This window comes from Protomyctophum bolini, assembly GCF_963924005.1.
Source record: "Protomyctophum bolini genome assembly, chromosome: 15".
Taxonomy (NCBI): domain Eukaryota; kingdom Metazoa; phylum Chordata; class Actinopteri; order Myctophiformes; family Myctophidae; genus Protomyctophum; species Protomyctophum bolini.
In genome coordinates this window covers 8,348,233-8,368,726 of record NC_137876.1, presented here as the reverse complement: position 1 = coordinate 8,368,726, position 20,494 = coordinate 8,348,233, and the positions used below count along the sequence as shown (strand labels likewise).

Sequence of the window (20,494 nt, the reverse complement as noted above, 5' to 3'; positions counted from 1 at the left end):
TCAAAAGATGTTTATGAAGAATATTTGCTAACTTGTGAAATGGGACATTCTGCAATATTAGTACATTTACTTTCAGTATTTACGTATATTTTAATGCAAATGCTTTTGTACTTTTACTCAAGTACATTTTGAATACCGGACTTACCGGAAGAGTATTTCTACATTGTGGCAATGATAAATGGTAAATGGTGCAATGGTAAATGGCGTTTTACAGAGATTGTGCATTACATTCACCCATTCACACACACATTCATACACCGATGAAACAGCTGAAACCATGCAAGGCACCAACCATTTGGGGTTCAGTGTCTTGCTCAAGGACACTTCGACACTAACTCTGGGGGAGCCCGGGTTTGAACTGGCAACCTTGCGATTACCATCCAGCCACTCTACCCCTGAGCCACCGCCGCCCTGGCTTAAGTACAAAATGTGAGTAGTTCTTCCACCACCACTGCTGCATCGGTGTGTATTCAAGACAAGCTATAATCCACTCCTGGCCTTCATCTGACATTCCCTGCGAGCGGACTGAAATGACTAGCTCTCGGAGAAATGAAAGATGTGAGTATACATAATGTATCACAGACAAAGCTATTCAAGACCTTTTACTTTCCATGGACAGCCCTGTGAGCGCCGTCCGTCTCGTCATTATCTGTGAAAGCTTTTCATATGACATGTACTCCAACCAATCAACAGAGGCTTAGGTCATTCTCGGGATGCAGTGTGCTCTTACAATGAAGCACCCTTGAAGTCTGAGAGAGAGCTTGGAGCACACGGCACAATTTTTACAGGAGAGCTTTTCATTAATTAAAAACACCATAAGAAATTAATATTTTAAAACACTTTCTGTGAAGCCTAATCTGTCGGCTACAATTCGGAAAGGTTCAGTTAAGCCCTTCGCACTCCAAGTCCTCGAATGACAAGATCATCTAGGACTGAACCGAGTATATTACATTCAATTCTCCAGTGAGATTCTTACATTTCTGCTTGTTTCGTCAACAACATCAACAGCTGTGATTCTGCATTAACACATTCTGACCTGAGATCAGATTCATACGAGGTTTCCACTGGACACACACTGGTCTGATGAACCCATTCTGACCTGAGATCAGATTTTAAAAAATGTCACTCGTTCTTCGATTTTTCAAAAATAGCAGACCTACAAGCTCGTAGCGCGCCACTCGGTGGCGCGCTATGAGCTTGTAGATCTTCTATTTTTCAATAGCTATAAAGCATAACATGATGCTAACACCAAAATGGGTTCCCGTTCAGAATGGGTTAACAGACCATGGGGAACAGAGTAATTGTATTGTATTGGTAATTTGTCTCCTCGTCTCACCTCTTCTCTCCTCTTGTCTCCTCTTGTCTACTCTCCTCTCAATCCTCTCCCTTATTTATCTTCTCTTCTATAATTTATTCGTGGTGGCAGCAGTGTCTCAAGGTTCCTGGCTCAATCCCTATGGCTTTCTTCGGCTGTCAGTGTGTGTGTACTGCATAAACGTGTAATGATGTGTAACGTTGTTCCGTCGTTGTCATGTGAATTGTAATTGTGCTTTGGCAACACTGGTCTTAATGTCATGCCAATAAAGCCTGTTGAATTGAATTGAATGGGAATTGTGAAATCAAATAAAATCAAATCAAACATTATTTGTATAGCACATTTTGTGCAACGACCGAGGTCGAACCAAAGTCCTTCACATTACAGAGCAATATCATACATAGAGGCAAAAAGAGAAGAGGAGGATAAAATATAGATGGAAGCAAAGAGGAAGGAAAAGCATTAAGTCAAAGTGTCAGAGAGCAACATAATAAAGACAATAAGCATTATGTGGGTACATGGGTAGACTGTAAGGGCCACGGTAAACGTAATAGTATACTTAATAGTAATACTTAAAAGTGATTGAGAGGGGGAAAAAAAGGATTTGAAAGCCGCCAATGAACGAGCAGAGCATACATGGAGCGGCAGGGCGTTCCAGAGACTGCGTCCGGCCACAGTGTGAAATGTGTGTCGGGCACAATCAGGAGAGACTGATTAGCCAATCTCAGGCCTCTTGTTGGGACATAAGGTCAGGTCATTTTGGGCAAATGCATTTGAGTGGTTTGGAAAAAGACTACAAAAGGCGATATATATATATATGCGGTCCATTTACCAGTCCATTAAAGGTAAGAGAAACACAGTTACCTGCGGAGCCGGTCAGCCCGTTGCTGCTGGCCGCTATAGTGTCGTTCTCATACTGTTCCAGGGGGATCTGGTCCATACTGGTCTCTGGGTCCTCCAGGTAGGCGTTACCTCCTCCGCCAGCCGCGATCAACAGAGGAACCAGCTCACCTCCTCCGATCTATCGACACCGTGGTACAAGAAGCACTCGGGTCTTTTACTTTTACAGTTTTCTGAAAAAGCTATGTTTCTATGTCAGTCGTTTCTTCGATTTTTAAAAAATAGCAGACCTACAAGCTCGGTGGCGCGCTATGAGCCCAGTAGCACTGTTTAATTCATTTGTGCGTGTTAAAAGTATTTTTTTAATACTTAAAAATTGTGTGAAAGTTGAGAGAATCAGTTCCGATTATAATTCCCTGGAACGTTATGTGGCATGATTTATATTATCTGACCTCCGTTGTTGCCAGTTTTGGCAAGAGGAACAAGCAACCAGGTCTACTAAAATAAGCCTAGGGCAGCTCAGTCAAACTTTATTGTCTAATGTTGTTTTAGGGCAGTGATTCTCAAACATTTTCATATAAACGACCCCCAAATTAATATGTATTTTTCCACGAAAAAAAAGAAAATAGTGCCAGAGACCCCCATAAAGGATTTGTATTGTAATTTTTTACATTTTCTTTTCAAGATTTTAGAAAATGGCAGCTCTACAAACTCACAACGGGCCACAACAGGTCACAACAGGTCACATAGTGGTGCATTGTGAGCTTGAAGATCGACTATTTTCACGGTATATTTACACGCATGACATAGATTCAGAGACTGCGATGAATCCTTTACAGAATGCATGTAGACATTCCTGCATGCTTATCAGCATGTAGAAACAGTGCAGTATAGTGGACAAAGTACTCAACCCCAATACTTAGAAAATAAGCGACCTGAGGACGATACTACAAATTATGTCTTCTAAATCCAGACAGTTTTCTGAAAACCCCATGTTTCTCAAACTGGCGATATTTGCGTTAAAAACGTTCGCTCTGAAAGAATATAGGGTATATTCAAAGATTTGCGCAACATTTTCAGGATTTTTCAAAAATAGCAGATCTACAAGCTCGTAGCGCGGCACTCGGTGCACTCGGTGCTGCGCTATGAGCTTGTAGATCTGCTATTTTTCAATACCGGTAGCTAAAGTATAACATAACCAAAATGGGTTCTCGCCCAGAATGGGTTATTGTTTATTTATTGTGTATTTATTTTCTTTGTCACCTTGTAAATATAGGTGGCTCCGCCTCCGCCGCCTCCACCGCCCGCCCACTCGGCAGGCCCCTCCCCCCGGTGGCTGTCTTCAATCACTGACGACTCTCCCAAGCAGATCTTCTGGGTGAGAGGGTTCCTCTACGCCCCATACATACAGAGAGAGAGAGAGAGAGAGAGAGAGAGAGAGAGAGAGACACACACATACACACAGAGAAACACAGAGAGAGAGAGAGAGAGACACACACACATACACACAGAGAAACACAGAGAGAGAGAGAGAGAGAGAGAGAGAGAGAGAGAGAGACACACACATACACACAGAGAAACACAGAGAGAGAGAGAGAGAGAGAGAGAGAGAGAGAGAGAGAGAGAGAGAGAGAGAGAGAGAGAGAGAGAGAGAGAGAGAGAGAGAGAGAGAGAGCGAGACACACACACACACACACACACAGGTCAGGTATACACACTTCGTCAGGTATACCTGACGAAGGCCCCCGACGCCGCAACGTTGTATATATAATATCTAACATCCATCCATGATATACAAAAGACATTTAGAAAACACATGATCTACAACAATAAGCAGTGACTGTCTTTATTGACCACTTGAACCCCAGCATCCATTATCTAGGGGGAACCTGCACCAAAAAGAGTCGATCTACAAGCTCGCAACATGGCGCGCTGTGAGCTTGTAGAACTATTTTTGGCAAAGAGATTTGGAGGGCTGGTTTATTTCTCCTGTAAGTGTTCTTCATCACCTCTCCAAGCCCTCTTCTTCAGACCAGGTGTTTTTTAAACTGGTATTTAAAACCACAATGACCCTGGTGTCCTGATTTTGGGCATGTCATCATTATAGGTGACAATTCTCAAACGTTTTCAGAAACTGTCTATATTTAATTTGAAGCCCGTTAACCCCCCCCCCTGTCCTCTCCTCTTTCCCTCCAGTCTCCCCGTCCTCACCCCAGGGCAGGCATCCTCTCCCTGATGGCCCACAAGGATATAGAGGAGGTCTCCTTTCGCCAGAGGGAAGATGGCTGATATGAAGACACCGTGGGAGCGTTTGTTGTGGTTCTTAGCTCCTTTCCCTCCCGCGGCGCCATAAGCAGAGATCCTGGGGGCAACACACAGATCAGCCTCTGTCAGCGTGGACCAGCTGAGCTACGAGTATCAGCAACACATGGGGAGTAAAGCATTACAGGAATGTTGTTTTTCTGCCCTCGGCCTGCCTATATACCACGCTGAGAAAGAGCGCAATGTGATATAGCACAGTAGGTTGAGACAGGTCGGAAATAGCTGATGTACAAGATCACAAACGCGTCACGTTGCGACGCGTTATGACTGTGAGCTTGTACGAATGTACGTAGATCAGTTATTTTTGGGAGATTTGGCGTAGATGGATAAAAAGATGCCACGCTAATCTGCTAAACGGAGCAACGTGCGAGCAACGTTTTTATTGACATCCTAAAATCATGCCTCGTCTCATATCACCTCATCTGAGCTTCAATTCTGAGATAAACGCCACTAAAGATCGCGGCCATTACAAGACTCTATGGAGCGCGGTTCATCCCAGCACACATACTGTACTGTAACAGGTCTGATAATGAGGTCCCATGACTGGCTTGACTAACAATAAAATAATTCAAAGCCTTGGGCTTATTTGGCGAATAGAATAATGTAGTCCCTAAGCACTCAGTCACACTTCTGTCTGTCACCCAGCCCTGGTCTGAGTCATGCAGCAAATGTCGAAATGTTCTTCAATTGCCAAAGTGCTTAGGCCTTAGGACATATGAACGACATATGTCATTGGTAGAAAAACAAAATGATAATGGCGCTAGAATGCTCGGGACGCTGTGGGTGCTGGCGGCGTGTTTCCTCCTCCGCGTCATCAGTGCCCATACCCGAAGGCGGGGTTGGCGAAAGGGCCTTTCTGTGTGGAGTTTGCATGTTCTCCCCGTGTCCCCTAGGGTAGGTACCCTCACAAAAAACATGCAGTAATCCTGGTCACTAAACTGCCTCCCCCTGGCCAGCCGGGGCGCCTGATGGAGGTGAAAGGAACTGGTTGGAATAACGTGTTCCTTCCACGCGCTACCTCCAACCAGGGAAACTCCCCCCTGTCAGGTATAAAGGAGCAACTTGGACACTCAGGCATGAAGGAAGCATGAGTTCAAGTCTGTTGCTCTCCCCATGTCCCCCATATATGGGGACTAGGTTGGTGGAGTGTGTGTAGAGCCCAGGATCACATTAGATGATTGACACAGGGGTGAAAAATGGGTTACAAAATCATGGGGAAAAAAAAAGAATGTATGCCTTCTGTTCAGGCATCATTGCTTTGCAAATGGACTCACTGGCATTAGGATAAAACTGGATATAATGTATTATTATGTATATAGAAAAATAATTAAACAATTTTAATTTTAAGCTAGCTATAGGGGACGCACGTAAACCCCAGATCCGTATTGTGGGGAAAGCTTTAGCTAAAAAATAGCAAAAGCTATTGTACAATAACAGAAAACAGAACAGATATTAGTAGAGAGCCCTGAGGGACACCACACAACCTAGGTTTAAGTGTTTAAGAAGGAGCCTCTGTGCGTCCCCGGGACGCCACATTGAGAACCAAGTGATGATTATAATATACTGTATAGTGTCACAGCTATCCTCACTCACGTGTATCTGTTGGTGGCGGGTACCCTCCACACTTGGACTCCTTTAAAGGGGGGGTCCTTCCCCACGGTGACGCTGACGTTGGTGTTTCGGTAGGCGCTGTCACACTGGGCCTGGGTGGGACCCTGAGGCCCGCTGGCACCGCAGGAGGTGAACCACCACTCCATCAACGAGTCCTCTGCAGAGAGACCCAGGAGGAAGGTCACATACAAGCACACGCCCAGTCTGACCTGAGATCAGATTCTAAAAATGTCTTCTACATCCTGACAGCTTTCTCAAAAAGCTATGTTTCTATGTCAGTCGTTCTTCGATTTTTCAAAAATAGCAGACCTACAAGCTCGTAGCGCGCCACTCGGTGGCGCGCTACGAGCTTGTAGGTCTGCTATTTTTCAATAGCTAAAGCATAACATAATGCTAACACCAGATACAGTATACAGAGTAATTTATGTGGATGAGTGAGAAGATTCCGTAGAGAAAAGTCCTTGCACAGCTACTCGGACAGGTGCGTATAGGAACAGCAGCAACAATGAGAAAGAATGTAAGTCCTGCCTTCACTTACAGCAGGAGTTTATTAGGCTAAGACGTTTCATCATGATACCTGATGAAGGTCGTGTAATAGACTGGAAGGAAGGAAGGAAGGAAGGAAGGAAGGAAGGAAGGAAGGAAGGACGGACGGACGGACGGACGGACGGAAAAGTAAAAAATAAAGGTCCCCCCCCACCCACACACACACACACACACACCAACAAATGAACACCCGATGTCGCACATCACAGCGCTGCTACGGACATCTGCTCAGCGAAATCAAAGGAAATCACATTAACCACATGAGCCCTGCATGCCGTCCCCATTCTGGGAATGCCGTAATAGGTATATAAACGTTCAGCAAAAATAGGCGGAAAAATGGGGCGGAAATAGTCGATCTAAAAGCTCAATAAAGGTCTGCCTTTTTTTGCAATTCCATGTATAACGAAGTGCATAGGGTTTATGTGGTTAACACATTCTGACCGGGCACCCATTTTGGTGTTGGCATCATGTTATGCTTTAGCTATTGAAAAATAGCAGATCTACAAGCTCATATCGCGCCACCGAGTGGCGCGATACGAGCTTGTAGGTCTGCTATTTTTTTAAAATTCGAAGAACGACTGACATTTTTAGAATCTGATCTCAGGTCAGAATGGGTTAATCAGACCAGTGTGTGTCCCGTGGAAACCTCGTTATGAATCTGATCTCAGGTCAGAATGGGTTAATACACAGCACCCGGTGCATAAATGTAGATCCCATATAACGTGGCCCACTCAGCCTAAGCGTGCCAAGTGGTCAGATGGGTGGGCCACATGCATTTTCAGAGCATGTTATGGTGAATCAATTTATTTTGTTTCATCTTGGATCAATGGAACTAATACATAATAGTATACTACTATATTAAGGTTTTATATAAAGGTTTTTTAAAGAAAACCTTTCATACTATTTTTGTTTGTTAATGTTATATTAGCATTACAATCTTAGTGTTTTATTATTTTGGGGGCCCACTTACAAAGTCCTCATGGCCCACCATTGATATAGGTTCAAGGTTCTTTATTATTTGTCTCCCGAGGAAGAAATTTGTCTTAGACATGCAAGCGTATAGCCCTTATGCCAATGTCGCCACAGTGCAGCGCCAAATACATCTTTCTTGCATCAAAGGAAGAGGCAAGCAAAGAAGATATGATATAGATAAGATATAGTGGGCCACCTTCTGAGGAAATCTCTCGCAAATCTCTCACATTCCATACCTGAGGCAGACGGCTCAGGGAGAGGACTTAAGAAATCTTCTAGGTCTCCCATCGAGTCCATGTCATGAAAGAATCTGTGACTGAGCAGCAGGGAGTTCAGATCTGAGAGGAGGGAGAGAGAGGGAGGGAGGGAGGGAGGGAGGGAGGCGTGGGGGTTGGAAACCAGAGAGATAGACAACATGAGAGAGAAAATACAATGTACACGAGTGGGAGAGGCAGATGTAGGAAAGAAAAGTATTACACTGCTAGACACATCCATCCATCTGTAGAACACAAGCCTTAAAAATGCCTCTTTGCCGGTTTCTTTAACCCATTCTGACCGGGCACCCATTTTGGTGTTAGCATCATGTTACGCTTTATGTATTGAAAAATAGCAGATCTACAAGCTCATATCGCGCCACCGAGTGGCGCGATACGAGCTTGTAGGTCTGCTATTTTTGAAAAATTCGAAGAACGACTGACATTTTTAGAATCTGATCTCAGGTCAGAATGGATTGATCAGACCAGTGTGTGTCCCGTGGAAACCTCGTATGAATCTGATCTCAGGTCAGAATGGGTTAAAGAATGATGAATGAAGAAGAATGAAAATGGTATACTTGAGCTGAATTCAAATGGAGATCGTAGGGCAGATAAAAGGACACATTACACAGTAAAAAAACCAAAAAAAAGGGGGTGGATGAGATAAGTGAGTCGTTTACGTGATGTGCGTAGAAAGGACATCATGAAGATGTTAGCAAGTTTAAGCTCACAATCAAAAACAGGATTCTGGAATAGACCCCTGATATCGCTCGCATAGGAATCCACGTTCCAATCGCGCCGAACTGGCGCCTGTGCGTCGGCGGAATCTCCGCAGACCGCCATCAGTGCTCGGCGTAACCACCCCCCCCCCCCCCTCCTCCCAAAGCGTCCCCCCGATTAACCGCACAAACAACAACAACACCAGGGCACTGTCTCCTCTCCTGGCCGTTTTTACACGGGGAGCACATCTGTGTGGAACATTATCATGACACCCGATCAAACAAAGGAAATGTCACGACAAACTTGATCACTGCAGAGTGGCACCGGTGCGGAACGGAGTTTGTACAAACTATAGCGCAATAATAAATGAACGCTGGCACTGGTGTGATGGCATGCTGTTTTATGGTGCGATCCTTCACCGCCTCCCACAGTGAAGCATTCTGGGTGGATTGTCCTCCACTCAGAAACAATCATAGAGAGGCTCTATCATGGAGCTATCGGAGACGCCTGCAGACCTTAGTGAAAAACAGCGGTTAGCGGTTAGTCGTCGCCAGTCAGCATAATTGGCTGAAGCCTCTATTTCCATTACACCCAGTAAGGGAGTTGATCATACCACGATGCTTGCGAGGACAGCTCGATTTAGCGCCTCAACTGTGACATGTGAAAACCATGGATGACAGTACCGTTTATAAACGGTCCCTCCAAACCTATACACACACACTCTCAGTTGTGAGCTTGTAATGTGATTTCACAGAATGAAATCCACAGCATGAACTTATCCTGGGTTCAACCCGTTTACACAGTGGAGTCTGTGTCATGCTGTGATTGGCTACCTGTTTCGAAGCACGCCGCCCCGATGGCGATGTCGTCCAGTCCAATGTCAGCATTGGAGCCGTGATCCCACCGAGCTGTGACCTTCACATGGAACCTGGAGAAAAGCACATGCCGTTCCATTAGATGTTAACATCAGTCAACATCAATCGAATTCAAACTCGTTTTCATTGGCATCAACTCATGGTGTTGTGTGCTGGCACACTATACACTCTGTCTTTCTTTTATCTGTATTGTATTGTATTGTATTGTACTGTATGTGTCATTGTATGTTTAGTTTTACTACCATTTTAAGAGCCTGCTCAGGGACTACAGATGTAAATTAGCTTATGGCTAACTCTGGGCTATTTACATGGAAGTGAAAACTGAAATGTTCATTAATGAGCATTGTCCCTGTCAAATAAATAAAAATATTTGTCACACCACAGTTTCAGAGAGAGAAAGAGAGAGAGTAATCCCCTGTAGAGGGTAGACCCTCTCCCTCACGCTAAACTTAACGTGACTTCTTATTTCCACTTTACTTCCCATCCACAATGACAAGCCTAATATTATTATTATTATTATTATATGTGCAATAACTGCAAGGCAATGTTCAGAGGTATTGCCGGTACGTTCTCCCCCTCTAGGAGCCAACACTCTACCATGATACAAAAGTCTTTAACACATGCAATCTGTGTCATGCACACACATACACAGTCAAATTGGAATTATGTTTATATCCAATTAATTCATTATTTGTACCTTCTCACCAATACAAAGACAGGTTGTGTAATTAGAAAGACTACTTTCCTTAGTGGACGCACTTTGAGCCCCCCCACCACACGTATAAATGCACTTTTTGGCCAGAAAGATAAGATAGAAGATAGAAAGATAGAAAAATAAATAGAACAAAAGATACACAGATAGTGTATGTGAAAGCAGGTATACACACCCCCCTTTCGGCCGAACAACAACAAGCGCGTGTGACGTATGCACAGTCCGTGAAAATAATGCGCATGCCAAATGCTCCTGGCTACACCAGATCTGTATCCGGTCTGTCTAAATGCTCCTGGCTACACCAGATCTGTATCCGGTCTGTCTAAATGCTCCTGGCTACACCAGATCTGTATCCGGTCTGTCTAAATGCTCCTGGCTACACCAGATCTGTATCCGGTCTGTCTACTCTAAATGCTCCTGGCTACACCAGATCTGTATCCGGTCTGTCTAAATGCTCCTGGCTACACCAGATCTGTATCCGGTCTGTCTAAATGCTCCTGGCTACACCAGATCTGTATCCGGTCTGTCTAAATGCTCCTGGCTACACCAGATCTGTATCCGGTCTATCTGGTGTAAATGATCCTGGCTACACCAGATCTGTATCCGGTCTATCTGGTGTAAATGATCCTGGCTACACCAGATCTGTATCCGGTCTATCTGGTGTAGCCGGCATATATCATTGACATACATTTCCAAAACGTGCTGTACGCAGTGCGCAGTAAATTCCACGCACAGACGTGCACAAACCAGCTCGGCCGTTAATGTATTTACTAGTTACTTCCCACCCCATCAACATGATCACCAGTGACTCCAACTCTCCTCCATCCTCTTTTCTCATGGTCCTTCTCTTACCCACGATGGAGGCTAGTCAGCTGAAGAGTGATGTCTTGCCAGTCGTCTGTCCACTGGCCGTTTCTCTCCCAGACCAGAGGTGAGGTGGCCGTACCGTTCTCTTTGACAGCCACCACCACGGTACCGTTGTACTCTCCAAATACGTAGATGGAAAAGCGTAGCTGTGAAAAAAAATTAAATGCAATACAAGGATGAATACAATATTTTTCTGCAATGATTAAGTCTTTGATTGATTGATTCATCCATGCAAATTCAAGCAGAAGCACTGCTTTAGCATATAACACAAAATGAGTCACTGACTGACCTGACAGGCATTGGTAGACACTGGCGAGGGGAAGGAAGTGCTTTGAACCGAGGCCTCCTGATGGGAATCACTTGGCCGTATTGGCAGAAACAGGAAATGCCCTAGGGGAGTGAAAGAAATGTAACACAGTGGAAAGCTAACGGAGACAGGGAGTTTTTATATATTGCTGTTGACAAGATATTGTACAGGGGAAGGCTGTTGAGCTCTTCAGTCCCCATCACTGAAACAATAATAAATACTGAAGTGTCTCGGCTTGATGCCTGAATCAAGCTGGACCACAACCAACAAGCCAGAAAATGAAATGATGTCCATGTACTGAAGTCAGCTTATGGAAAGTTGGTTTAAAATAAAGCCACTTTGAGCCAGCGTTCCAATGCAGTACAGTACAGTTCCAGATTGAAACGTCCCATTCTGTACGTGCTCACATCAGTTATGTAATTTCATACGGCTAACGGCAGTAATCTCACAAAGCATTCCTGCACTAAAGCCCTTAGGCTATCCTTAATGTTTAGAAAACCAACAAAAAAAAAGACAGAAAATAAATTACTTTTGACATTTTGGTAATATGAGAAACGTGGAAAAGGAAACTTTGGTGATCATTTTTGTTAGTGCATACAGTTACATGCATCTCTTCACACCCCATTAGCAGATTACAATGGGACATGAAATGGGGTTCCCCCCCAAATCTGAAAATAAGTGCAGAAAAGGATCTGAGTATCACCCCCAACACACACACACACACACACACACACACACACACACACACACACACACACACACACACACACACACACACACACACACACACACTTGAATACCACACATTTTGGACTTTACAACTTTACTTTACAAACAATATACATGTGATACTTGATATTTTAAATTAAATGAAGACGTTTTGTCCAAGACGGGTAATCTAGGGCAGTGGCTCCCAAACGGTGTGCCATGAGACAAGTCCAACTACTGTGAAGGTGTCCAGGCAATATTATTGCAATACTGCACATACAAGTTACAACTATACAAAGAGTTGTGAATTATGTTTTATTATCAGTAGTTTGTTTGCGCGCACGTCCCACAGAGGCAAGTTCTATACTCTCTCTATATATTTGAGTCGCTTTGAACCTGGCATGTCATTCTAGGCGAACGTTTTTTTTAACGTTTTTTTTATTTAAAGGAGCAATTCTTCCTACAATTGGTGCTCATTATATGATTACTCGATTTCTGTCTATTCGCTCTGTGTCTCACTGGCGGGCTATGGTCACTTCAGAAACCTGCCTGACATCATCCATGGGGATTCCAAGCTAATAAACTACAGCCTTCTCTTCGTGGAATGTTAGCATGCTGAAATAGAAGCCATGGTTCTCTCATCAACTAACATTTTAAGTTTGAAAATCTTTTTCCAGTTGTTCATGTGTCTATGAGGTGACAGTACTTCATTAGACACCCTGGAGTCGTTTTGATGTGCAATGGTGTATTAACTTTGTATTTAGGGTTTCTTCCTGGAGGCTGAACCCTTGACAGTCAAACGGGCCAATGAAATAAACAGTAATATAGTGACATCACATTATCAGCCCCTCCCCCTTTATCATACAACTACAGCTGTGGGTGCGGCTTCAGTTCAGGTGGATCACCACCCATCACCACCCACCAGGCAAACTTAATGAACTGGTGGGCATGCCCACATAAAAACAACTTATTTGAAAAAATTATACCTCCTTATATAACAATAAGAACTGATGATCATGTTTTAGGGTGGAAAAAAAATCACGGCACTCCATCTTTAAATGACCCCACGCGCTTACCGATAATGTCACTGTTAGACAGTTTCTCCTCTGAGATGCAGTGCGAGTATATAGGCAGAAATGGTGCCATCTTAGATTGAGCATTAGTGAGGAAAAATTATAATGGATGAAGTGTCTGTTAACACTAGCATGTCTGAACTCAATTCACCTGACGGCTGAACGGTCAGGATGCCCGTGTTTTAGGTGCCATTTCATTGGCCACTCTCTCCCCCATCTATTCTAATGATCTTCACACCTCTCCCACCCGCCGACAACTTGCCATTGTCTTCTAAATGTTACATTCCAATGAATTCAAGGCAGCGGGCACCATTTCAACTCAACAGGGAGAGACAGCGAGATCAATTCGTGGCGGTGACGACTCGCCACGACCTATTTTTTTACGCCATGACGTATTCTTCATTATCCGCCATGGCAGAACAAAATCCGCCGTGGCGAGTACAGAATCCGCCTTGGCAGCGACTCGCCACGACCTATTTTTTTTCGCCATGACGTATTCTTCATTATCCGCCATGGCAGAACAGAATCCGTGGCGAGTACAGAATCCGCCATTGTTTATTTTTTTTTTGCGTGCCGTGGTGCAGGTTTTATTGTCCTAGTATTACTATTCTCGGAATTATTTCATCCTCTTGTAGCGTAACGGTTAGCGCTCTCGCCCCTATAGTCAAGGCACTGTGCCGGGCCAGGTTCGATTCTTGCAAAAAACAAACTTTTTTTTTTTAAAGTTATTTTTTTACCCGTACATACAGTGTGTGTGCGTGCGTGCGTATACAGTGTGCGTGCGTGTATGCGTGCGTGCGTATACAGTGTGTGTGTGTGTGTGTGCGTGCGTGCTTCATCGTATTTATTATTATTATTATTATTATTAATATGCAGGTAATAATAATAAATACGATGAAGCACGCACGCATATACAGTGTGTGTGCGTGCGTGCGTATACAGTGTGTGTGCGTGCGTGCTTCATCGTATTTATTATTATTATTATTATTATTAATATGCAGGTAATAATAATAAATACGATGAAGCACGCACGCACGCACGCACACACACACTGTATACGCACGCATACACGCACGCACACTGTATACGCACGCACGCACACACACTGTATATGCGTGCGTGCGTGCTTCATCGTATTTATTATTATTACCTGCATATTAATAATAATAATAATAATAATAAATACGATGAAGCACGCACGCACACACACACACACACACACACACTGTATACGCACGCACGCATACACGCACGCACACTGTATACGCACGCACGCACACACACTGTATGTACGGGTAAAAAAATAACTTTAAAAAAAAAAAGTTTGTTTTTTGCAAGAATCGAACCTGGCCCGGCACAGTGCCTTGACTATAGGGGCGAGAGCGCTAACCGTTACGCTACAAGAGGATGAAATAATTCCGAGAATAGTAATACTAGGACAATAAAACCTGCACCACGGCACGCAAAAAAAAAATAAACAATGGCGGATTCTGTACTCGCCACGGATTCTGTTCTGCCATGGCGGATAATGAAGAATACGTCATGGCGTAAAAAAAATAGGTCGTGGCGAGTCGTCGCCACGGCGGATTCTGTACTCGCCACGGCGGATTTTGTTCTGCCATGGCGGATAATGAAGAATACGTCATGGCGTAAAAAAATAGGTCGTGGCGAGTCGTCACCGCCACGAATTGATCTCGCTCCACCTGTCAACAGGACGACTCAACTTTTTCTTTTCAGTTTACAGTTTACCAAACCCACAAGTTAGTGACGGTGAGAGCGTTCTAGTGAATAGCCTAACCTTGCGCAGTGCGAGGTAATTAACGCCAGCTGTGTTATTTGGTCTTTGATTAACGGATTATATAAAAAAGGGAAAAAAGCGAGCGGATTTGACATCATTTCTCAAGTTGAGCATCTTTTTCCTGAGATCCCATTCACTGACACAACAACCACAGACAACATTTAGAGGTGGGCACTGGGTCTGGGTTGAAGTAGGCTAATTTACAACACTGTCCGACTTTGTTTTGAGCCAATATCGGTCAGAAAGACTGCCTCGACGTGCTAGTGTTAATAGTTTGACTGCATTTTTAGCTCGTAGACCTGCCAATTTACTGTGAGAGTACAGGTGTAGCTCAAGACTATACTGTACCACACGCATGTATGTACACACATGCGCGAGCATGCACGTACACACATAGACACACATACGCACATACACACGAGCGCACACGCACACACACACACACACACACACACACACACACACACGCACCCACACACACACACACACACACACACACACACACACACACACACACACACACACACACACACACACACACACACACACACACACACACACACACACCCGGTGTATTCTGCAGTGTGATGCCATGTGTTGCTTGTCTCTCCATCAGCTCGTCTCCTGCGAGCCTCCTCCAGGGTGAGTGCTGATTGGCCACAGACCAGCCACACGCGTCCCCTTCAAATGAACAATGGGAGCCAAATGGCAGAGCATCTGTGGAAGAGAAAGAGTAACTTAATCACATTCTGACCTGAGATCAGATTCTAAAAAAAGCTATGTTTCTATGTCAGTCGTTATTTTTCAAAAAATAGCAGACATACAAGCTCATAGCACGCCACCCGGTGGCTATATTTCAATAGCTAAAGCATAACATAATGCTAACACCAAAAGGGGTTCCCGCCAAAAATGGGTTAATCACATTCAACTGACACTATCTCTGTTCAATAGAAACTCATTATTTTATTGGCGGCAGCAAAAAAAGCTATCACAAGAAAATGGGGACAGATGGAACCTCCAACACAGGAACAGTGGGAGGACTTGATTCAGGAGATTCATTTTATGGAAAAACTAACACACAGTCTGAGGCTACAAGAAGAAAAGATGGAGGACAAATGGTATAAATGGACAATATTTAAGGGTATAGGGGAATGAGAGACAATTGGGAATGCCTGAAAAGATAAAGTAACTTTTTATAAACGCAATGTCGATGCTTGTTGTATTTTTTATTTTTCTGTTTTTTATTTATTTTTTGTACGTCTGTGATGTATTGAAGTTTGTTTTTTCTGTCTTGTAAAACAATAAAAATTTAAGTAAAAAAAAAAAAAAGAAACTCATTATTTACCTTGCAAATATTTGCCATTCAGATAAGGCAATATCACAGACATAATATACTAAAGTAGAACCGAGTCTACTGCTGGGCGATTTGAGAAGTCCCAGCAGTGGCGGAAGGTTCTTATAACGGCAGCGTACGAGGAAAGTGTTTCTTCTTTCGAACTGTGCGGCTGATGAACTCTTTTGGCTATAACAACCTTGTTCTCGTGTTGATTTCGATGAGAGTGGAGCACCCAGCTCCACAGCTTTAGAGCAAAAACACTCTGTCTTTAGTAGAGTTGTACGTGATCCAGGTAAATGTCTCTTTCCAGGTGGATTGATATTTGCGCCCCCCGGGCTGCTGGCTGCTGCTGACTACTAGCTCTTAAAAGAGCCGTTGTGTGGCGGGCTGGGGGTCTCCGGGGTCTCTGTCTCCACGGGGTGCGAGCGAGGCCTGGATGCAGGTCCGGGCCTGTGACTAATAAGGTCATATATCTGATGTATATTGTGAGTCATGTCTCCTGCTCTTTTCCTTTTCCTGCCTATAGCCTTACACTCAACTTGAAAAAATGCTGTACTGTTGTAGTTATGTCAAGCAGTTTTTCTGTTTACCTTTGTGTCTGTGTCTGTTTTTTTTGTTTTTGTTTTCTGGGATTCATATGTTTGATTTTTGTTCATTTATTCATTATTTGGTGTAAATATATTTTTTTGAAATTCAAACAAAAAAATAAATAAAAATTAAAGCGCCGTTGTGTTGGTGCTGACAGTGCTGTCCGTTGTCGGCGCGCGTCGGGGCGCGCCGAATTGTAGCATGGACGAGTCTCTTACTTCTACTTCTTGGCTGGAGGTGGCTTCATCACAGTAGTCAAATGGAAATAAAGCCTGTACTGTACATTTATACTCTCTACCTGGCAGCAGAACAAAAGCCACCCTATTAGCATTTTAATACCTGTTCGCCCACCCCCCCAGTGGCCAAAGCACCCCCCCCCCCCACCCCCGTAAAGGTGTGTGACTACGTGACAAAGTTACTAGGGGGAGGGGAGCTTCAGCCTTCATATCAGTGGGTGCTATTTGGCGTACTATTGTGACAGTGGGTGCTTGAGCCCTCCCGAAGTTGACGCTGTTGAATCCCAGCATAACAGCCACATGACACACCCCCCCCCCCCCACTCCAATCCATGACACCCCCCACTCCAATCCACTCTCTCTCAATTGCTCACAGTACATTGATTCCATTAGGGACCAAAGCAACGCTGTTCAGTTCACAGCGTGAACAAGTGTTTGTCTTTGCATGGGATGACTCATGTTCTGACCGTTGAAAGAGAGTGGAAGGGCAGGAGGGAGAAAGGAGACATTGATTGATTATATGAATATTTTCAAAGCTGGGAAACAAAACATGGCATTAATACCTAATACTGTGAGTCTGTTCATGACCATTACAGTATATCAATTGCTTTTCTTTTTTCAAAGAGAACTAGAAAAATCACACCAGTGTGAATTGAGGGGCGCTCTTATCATCGTACATCATCATGGCGTCATTGGCATAACATGTCGATTTGCTCAGACACATATGACGTAAATTCTCCATTCATTGTCAATGGGAATTTTATATTTGTGTAGGACGACGAAACGTATTAAGTTAAACCTGAAAACCAACCAGCCCCTCATCATAAATAATGAAAATCACACCCGTGTGAAGTGAGGGGCGCTAATATACAGTATTAAAGTCTAACTCAACTGATTAGGTGATGTAATGGTGACGTAAAACAAACGGTACTAACTACAGTATAGATGGGGAATCAGAAAGTATAGGATCTGTAAGGCACGGGGATCTTTTGCCAATATGGAGTTCAGGCAGGATCAGTATAAAGACCAAACTGAGTATATTTAAGAGCAACGTCCTGGGGGTTCTCCTGTATGGGGCAGAGTCGCAGAAAGTGACACAGGCCACCTGTCTGTCACAAGCTGGATGTATTCCAAAGAAGATGCCTTAGGAGCATACTGAGGATATTCTGGCCCACGACAGTCTCCATTGAAGACCTGTACAGGAGAACAGGCAGGAGCCCACTGTCTCCATTGAAGACCTGTACAGGAGAACAGGCAGGAGCCCACTGTCTCCATTGAAGACCTGTACAGGAGAACAGGCCTGACCCCACTGTCTCCATTGAAGACCTGTACAGGAGAACAGGCCTGACCCCACTGTCTCCATTGAAGACCTGTACAGGAGAACAGGCCTGACCCCACTGTCTCCATTGAAGACCTGTACAGGAGAACAGGCAGGAGCCCACTGTCTCCATTGAAGACCTGTACAGGAGAACAGGCCTGACCCCACTGTCTCCATTGAAGACCTGTACAGGAGAACAGGCCTGACCCCACTGTCAAATGTGATCAAGTTCAGAAGGTGGATGTGGATTGGACATGTTTGCAGAATGGACCCAAGTTGTAGCCACAAGTGAGACTTCAAGGCAGCATCACTCTTCCATGGGCTATAGACCGTAAGGCTATGAAGCAATATAGCTTCAACGGATAAGGGATCTCTTAAAGGCAATGGCATGTGGCACGGTGATTGGTTTAATTATTGTAACGCCCAAACCACACCTATGCATAATGTAACGGGTAACGGAGGTGATTTAACCAAAATACCAACTTTAGTACCCCACTGCTAAATCCCCAAATACTGTATTTAGAATAATGAAAAGGTAGCCCCTTATGTGCTAACCAGCACGAAGATGATTAAGTAAGTAAGTAGGACAAAATAGCCGATTTGCTCGTCTATATAATGACGTAGATTCTCCATTCATTGTCAATGTTATTTAATGTTTGTGTTAGGACAAGAATCTACACTATAGTTGAATCAAAAACATGCTATCAAATGACTACTTTATGATTGAAGATCTAAAAGGAAAAACCCTTTTTTCTTGAAGACAAGAGGAATACTGTAGCAGTGTACCATATCATGCACCATAATGTGCTGGTCCAATTCAATAGTATCTTGCAGTAGCAGTAGCCTATTTTTGTATGTACTGTATATACAGTTCATGTATATCTGTTACGGTATATGGACTGGACATTCGCGACATGACACATTGTCAGCACAATAACGTGGTAACCGCAGCCCAAATATGAATATGCATGACACCAGCGCAAGTCAGCACGTCACAAACACATACAGTATTGGTCCAAATTCACAACGGCGCTTACGCTCATAACATTACGTGACGTGGGCGGAAAGGCATTTACGTGGATTTCCCACATTAATTTGGAATTCATGGAAATGGCCGTGAACTCACGTAGGTTCGTCGGAAACCCCGTCAAATCCTACGGGACCTCTGTAGGTGGCGGACGAATCTACGCAAGCGTTCAGAAGGCTTTAGTCTTCATGCTGAATCAATAAATAGTTCCCAAATCGCAGATAGAATATGTAGGCATGTGTCCCTAACATTGTTCAGCACATAAAAAAAACTGATATCCTATATATAAAAGCCGAGTGCACTTGTATAAACTTGTATGCCTATGCATGAATTCTAAAGGCAAGTTAGCCTAGAGTCCCATAAGGAAACTGCCCCTGCAAGCCCCGACACCTTTTTATTTATTTATTAGGATATTTCTATAGCATGCGCGATTGCGCTGCTCACTTGACAGCCTTCTCTAGGCTACTCGCAGTGCAACGCGTTGTGAGCTTGTAGATCGGCTCCTGCGGACTCGCGCTCAATGTTAAAAAACAAACTCACAATTATAATAAGAACATAGGCCTACACTTATCTGCATTCTGCACTGTACGAATCCAACGTTGTTTAGTGTGTGTTAGTGTTGTTTAGTGAGTCAGTTCTCTGACTGTCGGTGTGTGTGTGTGTGTGTGTGTGTGTGTGTGTGTGTGTGTGTGTGTGTGTGTGTGGCGGACAGCAGCATGCTGCCGCTGAACCGAGTCCAATCTGGGTGAAATTTACATTGGAAAATTAATATAACGGCGCGGTGAGCCCGGCCAGGACAGAACACGGCCCGGCACGACTGGCATTCTATGGTCTAGCATTGTATGGTTCACAGACATGCCGGCATAATATGACGACATCATGAAATGAACCTGCATGCACTTACATCTGACAAAGAGGATATAGGCTACCCGCTGTATATGGTTGAAATTTTAAATAGCTATGCCTACGTGTCCATGATCAGAACAAATCCATTCTCCACATGGCTTTCAGACATATGACAGTGAGATGATATTAATCTATTCCCCACATGAATCAATGCAGCTCTTAAA

The 20,494-nt window shown here is 44.0% G+C and overlaps 1 protein-coding gene across 4 annotated transcripts in view; it reads right to left on the bottom strand.

Moving 5' to 3' along the window:
• Positions 1 to 20,494, bottom strand: part of ltk (leukocyte receptor tyrosine kinase) — an 88,335-nt gene that overhangs the window by 21,443 nt on the left and 46,398 nt on the right. For all 4 annotated transcript variants that reach the window (XM_080784687.1, XM_080784688.1, XM_080784689.1 and 1 more), the window contains 9 exons: positions 15,488 to 15,637; positions 11,324 to 11,424; positions 11,020 to 11,180; positions 9,414 to 9,508; positions 7,843 to 7,944; positions 6,071 to 6,245; positions 4,367 to 4,517; positions 3,419 to 3,547; positions 2,180 to 2,336 (listed from right to left, as the gene is read on the bottom strand). In XM_080784687.1, coding sequence (XP_080640813.1) covers positions 2,180 to 2,336; positions 3,419 to 3,547; positions 4,367 to 4,517; positions 6,071 to 6,245; positions 7,843 to 7,944; positions 9,414 to 9,508; positions 11,020 to 11,180; positions 11,324 to 11,424; positions 15,488 to 15,637 — 1,221 coding nt within the window. The remainder of the gene's footprint in view (positions 1 to 2,179; positions 2,337 to 3,418; positions 3,548 to 4,366; positions 4,518 to 6,070; positions 6,246 to 7,842; positions 7,945 to 9,413; positions 9,509 to 11,019; positions 11,181 to 11,323; positions 11,425 to 15,487; positions 15,638 to 20,494) is intronic.